Source organism: Limanda limanda, chromosome 18, assembly GCF_963576545.1.
Source record: "Limanda limanda chromosome 18, fLimLim1.1, whole genome shotgun sequence".
Lineage (NCBI taxonomy): Eukaryota > Metazoa > Chordata > Actinopteri > Pleuronectiformes > Pleuronectidae > Limanda > Limanda limanda.
In genome coordinates, this window is record NC_083653.1 from 4040156 (window position 1) to 4050679 (window position 10524).

General features: G+C 42.7%; 1 protein-coding gene across 1 annotated transcript; it reads right to left on the reverse strand.

The window, feature by feature from the left end:
- Nucleotides 1-3257: 3257 nt before the first annotated feature.
- LOC133024828 (N-acetyltransferase ESCO2-like) lies at nucleotides 3258-7035 on the reverse strand. The gene is made up of 7 exons (XM_061091992.1): nucleotides 6992-7035; nucleotides 6691-6778; nucleotides 6208-6297; nucleotides 5965-6108; nucleotides 5567-5751; nucleotides 4863-4870; nucleotides 3258-3490 (listed from the first exon to the last, which is right to left on the reverse strand). The coding sequence occupies exons 3-7, from the start codon at nucleotides 6238-6240 to the stop codon at nucleotides 3258-3260; spliced, it is 603 nt and encodes a 200-aa protein (XP_060947975.1). The 5' UTR covers nucleotides 6241-6297; nucleotides 6691-6778; nucleotides 6992-7035.
- Between the last annotated feature and the right edge of the window lie 3489 nt (nucleotides 7036-10524).

A 10524-nucleotide genomic window follows, 5' to 3' on the forward strand; every position in this document is an offset into this window, starting at 1 on the left:
GCCCCCCCCCCCCCCCGGTGAGTGGGTCCCCCCCCCCCTGCTGAGTGGGTCCCCCCCCCCTGTGAGTGGGTTCCATCTCCTGAGAGAAGAACTGACTGGGAGTCACAACCTGTCTCAACCAGCTGCAGCTGAAGAGTGAAGCTGAACTGAGATCAGTTAGAAACACTCTGAAGTTATTAACAACCAGAGTTTATCTCCAAGATTCAGCAGGAATCAATCCCCTCATATGGCAGCAGGGGGCGCTGTTGATCAGTATCAGTGACATGTTGCTTTAATGATTCTACGTATGAGAGGTGAACATGTTTCTGTCCAATAATAAAAACGTGTGAACGTACTTGGACTCCGAGGTTCTCTCCTGCAGGGTAGATGGAGTAGGGGCCGCTCTGGTGCTGACCTCCGACCTCACTGACCTGGCTGCAGTCAGCTGGAAACTCAGCCACACGGCAGCTGGTCAGCGCCGGAGCCAAGAGGAGGAGGAGGACCACCTGAAACATCTGGAACAGAACAGATGTTTCAATACTTTGACCTCTTGAGTCATGGGGGTGTGGCCACAGTCAACAGAGGTGGAGCTTATCAAGATAAAGATCCACATAGTTTGTCCCCAAAGCCACGACTCACAAACCTCTGGACAACAACACAACAGAAGATTACATGTTCCCTGAGTGGAGTATGACAACATGTATGAAACACGCTTAAAACACGCTTAAAACACACAAATAGCAATGGACTAGTGCATCTGAACACTAATAAACCACGGTATAACCTGGCGGACGCCGAGAAGACGATCAAACTTGACTCTAGAGGAAGTCAAACTCTGTGAAGGGATCATCACAGGTAAAGCCTGCCCCCCCCCTGTTCGAGCGAGGACGCTCAGGGGACGAGCGAGTGAGCGAGAGAGAGGTGCCCTGTCTGGTTAGTGTTTGTATATAGTTTCACCTTCTGGTCTCTTCCTCTCACCAGCGTCCAGGAAACTTCCATCACCAACAGATTTCTGCTGAAACTGAAAATAAAACAAAAACACAGTCAACCAATGAGTGAAGTCACCCGTCTCACCTCACCTGTCTCACCTCACCCGTCTCACCTCACCCGTCTCCCCTCACCTGTCTCACCTCACCCGTCTCCCCTCACCTGTCTCACCTCACCCGTCTCACCTCACCTGTCTCTCCTCACCTGTCTCACCTCACCCGTCTCACCTCACCTGTCTCTCCTCACCCGTCTCACCTCACCTGTCTCACCTCACCCGTCTCACCTCACCCGTCTCACCTCACCTGTCTCTCCTCACCCGTCTCACCTCACCCGTCTCACCTCACCCGTCTCACCTCACCTGTCTCTCCTCACCCGTCTCACCTCACCCGTCTCACCTCACATGTCTCCCCTCACCTGTTCAAAGTGCCGCTACGACACAGAGGAAGAGGAAGAAAGGGGTGATTCCTACACTTTGCTCGGGGTGCAGATCGCAGTTATTGTGGCGATTGTCTTAATCTGTCAGGTCGGGGCAGCAGTGTTTGGATTGGCTTTATTTTGGTTTTTAGTTTATGAAAGTTTTTTTGCATGAAAGAATAAAATAATAAATCAAGTTATGTGTAAATCTTGATTGTTTTACTTGGGGGGGTTAAGACATCTGTACTTTTACTGTAGTAAAATGTAGTATGGCCAGTTCACTGACATCTCAGTATTGTTTTCTCTTGTTTCTTGTCGGTTGATAACTGATTTTCAAGTCGTGAGTGTGTGAGTTCGATCTGCTGATGTCTGTGTGTAAACTTTTGTGTATTTTCACTGTAGGGACGATGTACTACATGTGGCAACACAATGGTGGACCTGGTGGAGGCTGCAAGGTGAATCGCCGTGGCAAAGGTACATAACTGTTTTCTTTTTAAAATATTTATTTAATAGCCCTGTAATGACACCAAGCTGCACATCCATTTAAGGACGTTTTTGTCAGAATGTAGCTCTGTCACTTGTAGACTGAAGCCATCTTAAAGGGGCTGAGGGTGTTCCCCACCAGAGAGCAGCTCATGTGTGAGTAACTGCATGTCTGTCCAATGCTCTCCCATAGTAACTCACTGTGTTTTAAGTTTCGTATCATCACAAGCTAATGACAGACACAAGCTTTTTATCATGACGTTGTTACTGGTAGTGAAGTGCTTGAATTAAACATTACATTACACAGTGTTAAACTGGCTAAACTCAATAAACAGAACCAGCATGATAACAATTTTCCTTGCAGCTCATGCATGTGACTGAAGGACACACACACAGAGAGTAATGTTGTAATGTCAATTTCTGTTTGTGCGGTGGGCCTAGAACAGTGTCCGGTCTGCCTGGCGCCACTGGGGCTGGTGCAGCCGGTGGTTCGAGCGCCCTGTGGACACTTGTTCCACAGGGCATGCCTGGCAGGCAGCTTGAACGTGGTATGTATATCTGTCATTGATTTCTTAAATACATCTGCCTGATCAGTATCAGACATTGATGATCTCTGTCAATCTCATATGAGTTAGAGTAGCTTCCTTAGCTTTTGCAAATAGTGTGCAGTTTTACAACGTTAGAAAATAAAATAGTAGATTTTGGCAAGAACATTTGATCAGGACATCCCTTACATCTGTGCTAAATCGGCTCCTCATGTGGATCCTGTTGATCGTCCAGAACATAACAGTCATCTGAATTTGTGTATTTGTTGACAGTGAACTAACTAAGGCCTCTTTGTCTTTCCCACAGAAAACGACATGTCCTAAGTGTCGCTTTGAAATGGAGGTGGAGGTGGAGATGAGGATGGAGGAAGGAAGGAGGGGGATGTCCTGGCTGCAGACCCTTTTTTTGGTTTTGTTTACTTGGTTATTGTCTGTACAGAAGATTTTTTTGAATAAAATAAAGCTATAAATCCAGTTATGTGTCAATTTTGATTGTTTTACTTGAACATCACAGATTTGTGGGTGGAATGTCATTTGAATATGTTCATTCAACTATTGTGCTTTTAATTGAATTAAAATGTTTGTAGCTATTTAGTCTAGTCTAATTCATTTAAGTTTAATGTACATTGGTCAAACACTTTAGTGCAACACGATGCTGTTTCTTCTATATTTATGTCCTGGAGGTTGTAGTTTGTTTTGGTAAATTACAAAGAACCTTAAGAAAAGCTAAACATGAGCCGCTGATTCAAGTTTTGCTGATACAACCTGCCGTCTTTAATTGATCTATTATCTAAAGTCCTGACCGGACTCAATTATTTTGAATTTGCTGCTCAAACGTGACGCTGCACATCAGTCGATAACGATGACCTCACTCTGCGTCTGCTTCAGCGGGGCGTTGCTCTCCAGGGCCTGGACGACCTGGGCGGCTGAGGGTCTCTTCTTGGGATCTTCTTCTGTGCACAGATAGAAAAGCTCCACCATCCTCCGGTACGAGCCCCCCAGAGCCTCAGCGTCCAGCGCCGGCCTCGTCCCCAGCCTCTCGTAGTAGGCGTCCTCGTCAAAGCTGTCCTCCATTGAGTCCTCTGAAACACAAGGGTTTCTTTCTATTAACACCTGATGCTGGGGTCCTACAACTGCAATGTGGCTAAGGGAAATGGCTTCTTGCCTTGCCTTGGAGAAATTAACATATGTGGTCAGAGGGAAAAACAGTAAATTCAAGGAAATATGGGACACCATGCAATTTTTGGAAAGCGACCAAGTGGAAATGAATGAGTGAAACAGAATAAAATAGCACCACCTAATAGGAAACATTATTTGTAACTAACTAATATTATGAATAAGAGAACGTTATTTTATCTAGGCTTTTGATTTGATTGATTGGAATTTAATTTGATTTATTTGTATTTGTATAATTATGTATTTATTTACTTCCATTTATTCTTATATTTTTATATATGTATTATTTTTTTCTTTATTATTATTTTATTTAATCTTATTTTAAGTTATTTGATTTCTGCCTCTAATTCTTTACCCTGAGTGTTTGATTGTGGGTGGGGGGTGTTCATAAACGTTTGTATGTTTATAAATGTTTGAATGTATGTTTCTAATATGTAAAACTCAATAAATATGTTGTTAAAAAAAACCTAAAAAAAACCTGATGCTGGTTTGAGGTAGATCCTCATTTGGTTGTAAGGTTGCGGTTCTCCACCTTTGTTTAGTAATGTCGTGGAGGCTTTCCGCATCGTGTCTTGAGTTGACCTGAATTCAGAAAGTTTTCTCTTAAAAAACTGGTGGCTTACCAACATGACTTGCATGTTTTGTCTGGAGATGCCACTGAAGATGTGCTGGCTTCATGCAACTGTTGGCTGATCTCTCCCCATATAAAAAACACAAAGCCTTGGCTGGGTGGCAACTCGTGGACGTAAATCCCATCAAAACATTTTCTTCTGAATACTGACAAAGTTTTGCCGGCCTGGTTATGCCTTCTTTGGCACTTGTCCCTCCGTGTTTTCAGCGGCATTGCTGCTACACTTCAACCACGACTCAATTGTTTGAGTTTTCAAGGCAGCACTGATGACAGGAGGTGTGTGCCAGGTTGGGTCTAACCATCCTGGTATGGGGGAGACTCTGGGTTTTTGCATTAGAGATACACCAGGAAGATGTTGATGATTTAATGATCTGTGCGTCAACTAAAGAACAAATTGAAAAGGATTCTGTGGCTCTCCTAAAACATCTAGCTGTAGGGCATAAGGCAAGCCTGAAAAACCGCAGTTTGTAAAAGAACAAGTTCAATTTTAGTCCTCAGGGAAGACATGAGCAAGTCCAGAAATACAAGAAACGCAGGGAAGCAGCAAAAAACCCAAGAAGAGGCAAAAGGAAAAAACGGGCCGCTGTTTAACGTTGCCCCAGGCGAAGCTAGCGGAGAAGAAGGAGCAATGAACATGGCGGAGATACTTCGAGAACTGAAAGAATTAAGGAAAGAAAATCAGGAGTCGTTTACCGTCACGGACCTATGTGATGACCTGCAGAACCGAATGCGCCGCAACAATCTGAGAATCTATCAAGTCCCTGAAGAAAGTGAGAAAGGAGATATGGCTGGATTTGTTTTACAACTAATTAATCTGCCGACTCTTGGGGAGTTGGGCATCGTGGTGCAGGGTGAGAGAGAGAAGATGGAACTGGAGCTTTAGAGGGTGACATGGCAAAGGCAGGAAGACGGGAGGAGAGGAAGAGGATCCGCATCTCTGAGGGACACTGATTTATGGTCTTTTCTGCAGGATTGAGAAAATGACATTTGTGCTCAGGTAACGCTAACAGACTTTTGAAAGTCGGTGCCAAGTTTAACGGTCGACAGGAAAAAGACATTATATCATCTATCCCCTCATATGACACTTGAAACAGCTGAACGGACTGAATATAAGTGATGAGTATATGTGAGTGATATTAAATGTAAGAGGGAGAGAAGTGCTCCCATTTCAACTATGTGACCTGGCAACTTGACCTTGTTGCCACCTTTGACCTTTTTACCAACGTTACCAGATTCTCAGAGCTGAACGGACCCTAAAGAAAATCCTTTTTGTGGTTAAGACCTATTTTACTTCATGTCCAAATACCCAAGAACCCTGCTTTGTAAGAAGACGTTAGGATTTCATCTTCACCTGACGGTGTCCAACATGCGGGTGGCGACGCCCTGACGTCTGGCCAGACTGAAGACCCAGATCCGGCTGATCCCACACATGGCTTGTTCCGGGACGGAGGAGCAGCACCAGGCTCGGTGTCGCTCCATGAAGTCGTCCTTGGTCATGTCCTTCTGTTGGTCTGGCTGCTCCAGGACTCTGAAAGCCTGGAGAGGGGGGGGGGGTCAATATGAAATAATGAGCAAGCACCAAGTGTATGGTCACTGAGTCTAAGGAAAATAATTTTTTTAGCTCTAATGTAATTGTAGGATACAAAGAACCAAGCGGCATCAACTGGGGGTGTTGTAGAAACCTTCAGATGTTTATGAACAAATACTAGAGGAAGGTTTGAATGACGTGTACACATCCAGCAGCCGTACCTGTCGAATGGGCTCAGCGATCAGACAGCCGACCACCATCCTCTCCGAGTTGATGAACAGGTAGGTTCTAGCCTGAGTGGGTCGGCTCAGAGTCACCTGCTGGAAACCCAGCTCGCTGTCTGCCACGCGACGCACATCCTCAGCCTGACGCCACACAAACAGGTAGAGAGCAGGAAAATCCACATTAAAGAAAAGGATTGGATCGTTGGTGGTTGATTTAAAAACAGTGAGGACATCTTTTACCTTTCTGACGGCGTATTTGGGATCATCGGGCATGACCAGGAGAATCTTTCCGTCCCAGAACTCAGCCACCACCCGCTCCTTCTTCCAGCCCTGGTAACACAACAGAGAGAAGAAGCTGCAGCTACAAGCCAACAACTCACAACAAAAACTGATATAATCTAAACACCGACAGCGCTGGCACAGAATCTCTGGAAAACACAAAACCACTTTAGATAGAAACAAAACGGAAACATGTTCATAATCAGTGGGTTTTACAAATAAAACAAGTTCTGAATTTTTTATTTGAATTGATCTTTGCGGGTTATTGGACCGAATATGGGATTCACTGATGCTGCCGATTCTGTGGAGATTTTTAAATAAGTCAAACGAAGCTCGTCAGGAGCGACAGTGACTTTTTAAACAACTCAAATGTAACGAGAAGAATCAATATAGTGTGAGATGTCTTGTAAGTCGGTTGTGTTATTATATTTGAAGTGCAGCTACCTTTGGGCGAGCTGGAGGCAGCACTGGTCGGATCGATATCACTGAAGTCAAAGATGGGCTCAGAGCCGTCGCCTGTCAGATAATCGTCCTGGAAACAGTTCAATATCGTGAGAAACAGCAGCCGATATTAAAAAAATGTAGAAACTGGAGGTTTCCTGAATGACCATAAATGTCTAGTTATGGTTAAAAATTAAAGGTGAAGTCAGACGATAATAAGAAACTGAAGTTAAATCTGTCTTTAAACATGTGGAGGACCAACATGAAACAGTGTCTGTGCGAGTATGTGTACAATCTTCTGTACCTGAGTGTTGGTGAAGGAGGCGATAGATGCAGAACCTGGTGATGGGGTCCTCGTCAACACAATCTGCAGCTCCCTGTGAATCCCATATTTCTCTGTCAAGGATTGAGGTGAGCTGAGAGAACAACAGGATTATTGATCATCTGAAATCATTTGTGTCTACACCACAATATTTTTTAAAAAAGGGGAAAAAACCATAAATACTTCTGAACAAACTTTCTACAATTATTAAAGCACCTAAATGGCTGTGGAGTTTCAGGCTCTTCGTTAACAGAGTTCATCCAGTCTGACGGGTCAAACTTTGATCTCTGCTTGTTGCATGCTGGAAGACGATCTGCAAGAAACAGGCATTAATATTACAAAAAAAATTTAAAATGTGGACTAGTGCAACAATAAAAGCTCCATAGTGAGTTCTGAAATTATCTTTCAAAACACAATAAAACAGCTGCTGGTGTGACATTCTCTATATTGCTCTGCTGCTACTTGAATGCACTTCACAAGAGACAGGATTGTATGGAGCAGTTGAACTGGTTTATTCTGCAATACATTGGACAAACACACAACCACAGCTGTGAAGTACAGTTGTAAGTTGATCGAGTCTGTTCCCACTCGAGCTACAAAGAACAGTTCCATATTAGTATACATACATGTTACTAAGTAAATACTGTAAGCTACGTTTCACATGATGTTTAAAATCTATCAGCATTTACCGCTGAATTGTCTGTTAAGCTAAATGCTTTTGGAATTCGTAAAACACTACTTATTAGCACAAATTATTGCAGTCCCAAGTTTAACAGGAATTAAACAAGAAACAAAAGTTAATTATTTACAGTGTTTCACTGGCAGAGAATTTGCTTCGTCTGACCAGAAAATTATTTAAGGGAAATATTACTGAGTAAACAGTGTCTGTTGTGTGTGTGCGTATCATTGCTGCTGCTGCTGCTGTGTATAAGAGTAAGTTCCACTTTAATATTCGATATATATAAGGACCAATGTATTACAAGTCTCTCTCAATCAACGAGAGCTTGGGAAGGATCCATGAAAACTACTCTACACGTTTTCTCCTGTCTGGAGCGCCCCCTCGTGGTCATTCACCAGCAGTAGTTTCACAGCAGTCAGAGCTATCGAAGGGGACGAGCCCAGAGCCACCACTGGAGAGAGGCGTTTCAACCGGATCAGTTGGAGTGATTTTTAAGTGTCTTTCTCTTCAGTTCAGGTCCAAAAGACAAACAAAGAAACTTTAAAGACTTGAGACAACCTCACAGTTCTAAATTAAAAACATGAATCTGTGAATTATTGTAATAGCTCAGTGTTGTATGCAATATGTTTGTTTATAAATGGCAGAGGCATGGCCACCCTTGTACCTTGCACATGTTTAAATTAAAAACATGAATATATGAACCCGTGTAATATTTGAATAGCTTAGTATTGAATGCACAATAACAGGGTAGCTATGTTTATATATGGCACTAGGCCCAGTTTAATATAAAACACAATTTTATACAATATATATAGTAGGGGGTCCCTGCTCCATCTCTCCACCAGTTATGGGGTCTTTGGCCTGAAAAAGGTTGAAGACCCCTGCGCTAGAGGAAGTCAAACTCTTAACAAAGTTTCTGAAGGTGAACCTGCGGGGGGAGGGATCGTTACCAGAACAGCCTGCTCGACCCCGGTCGACCACGGCAGCCCGACCAACATCCGGTTGCTCAAGTGACGAGACAGTTTTGAGAATATACAAGTCGTCAGGAAAATAAATACTCAAGTAAAGTAAAGATATGTGAAAAAATATACTTAAGAGCAGTAACAACGTATTTCTACTTCGCTACTTCCCACCCACTGCAAACTCACATACCCGCAGTTGTGGAAACAGTGTCTGCATGACGTTGCATTACTTAGCTTTTAGCTAACATGTTAGCTAAGCATGCTAACAGTAGCCACCCGGGCTGGCGACGCCGCTACGCAGCAGACACACCTCTCCATCACACGCAGGTTTACACAAATACAATATTTGGCAACACAAAAAACTCACGTGTAATAATTTAAACAACATTATATAACATGTACACTAACTTCTGATGTTATTTACAACTTAAAACTAATAAAAGTCAGAAGAGCAACCAAACTGCGTACCTTCTCATCGGCGTCCAAGGAAGAGAGAGAGCGCCGCCCAACGAAGCGGGGCCAATGTCATTGTCAAAATAAAACTCCCCCTCCACTTCCGGCAGTAGCCCGTTCGTAAGAGTTTGGGTTTCCATTTGTCGCAACTCTATGGTAATAATAACGCGGACTTGGCAACCATGCAACGTGATGCTGTAGTTACGTGTTTATGACGTAACACTGGATCTCAGTGGTCAACGTGGTGTTTGATGGTTTTCTGAAGCTTTGTATTGGAAAAACAAACAGTGACTTGGGTTGAAATCTTTATTATAAATCATTTACATTACAAAGTAAGACGTGAATCGTTGCCGTTATCCGTCCAAACATCTCGTTAATGTTAAGAGAGATAAAGGAAGAGAGCGAGCAATACAAAGAGAAAGAGAAGCGTAAATACGACACCAGCGAAGGCAGCATTGTTTGGACCCGCCTCTGGATCGAAAATATAATTATTGGTCATGATTCCAAGTTTGAAATCTCGGAGGACCTAGGCTATGTTCTACAGGATCAAGCTGGAGTCTTGGGTGAGTCTTGGAACCCAGCTCTCCTAAAGGAGAAGGCTCCTTTGATGACAGTCCTGTCATCAAAGGAGCCTTCTACTAAAGGAAGAAGGCTCCTTTGATGACAGTGCCATCTTCTATGTCATCGAAGCAACCTTCTACTAAAGGAAGAAGGAAGCATAAGCTATAAAAGAATATCGCAAAAAAAACACCCAGCCATGCATGAAATAACACAGGAATGATGTTTATTAAAAAGGGCTTTGCATAGCGTGTGTATCAAAGGGTTAAATAAATAAATTAACCTGTTAATCAATTAGTTGGAATTATCAAAACTTAGAGTGTATCTATCTAAAAGCCTATATTTGTTTTATTTATTGTATTACACGCTCTATGACTATGTGTACACTAAATATATCAATATGGTGTGTTATAGAGTCAGTTTAGGTCACCTATCATAACAAAATGCCAAATATTTCATGGTTTTAGTGTCTATCAATCAATTTAAAAATTATATTTGTGTTGCCCATATTCACAAATCTAGGGCTTAATAAGTTGTGTCATCCTCTGTTCTTAACCCTCAACAAGAGTAGGCAATAGAAAAAATACCAAAAAACAGCATCTCATTTCCATCTTACTGTTAAAAGTCGATTTTAAATATGAACTATATCTGAGGAGTGATAACACAAAATAGTGGCAAGGAAAAGATAACAATAGAAAGCTAATTCTAGGTTTAAACATTTACAATCCTGCAGTGGAAACATGTTATCTTGTCCCTGTTGTCAGTTCAATCACAGACAACTGCCAGGTCCAATTAAACTGAGGAGCTGCTGAGTCAATATGAAGCTGCGAGTCAACTGTGCTTTGGTTTCCTCATCAACACAT

Excerpts from the sequence above, each read along its gene's own strand:
- LOC133024828 (XM_061091992.1), bottom strand. The coding sequence starts at position 6,240 with ATGCCCGATGATCCCAAATACGCCGTCAGAAAG. Across the intron at positions 6,109-6,207 it reads CCAAATACGCCGTCAGAAAG|GCTGAGGATGTGCGTCGCGT; the intron begins GTAAAAGATGTC and ends GTGTGGCGTCAG. Across the intron at positions 5,752-5,964 it reads TCGCTGAGCCCATTCGACAG|GCTTTCAGAGTCCTGGAGCA; the intron begins GTACGGCTGCTG and ends CCCCCTCTCCAG.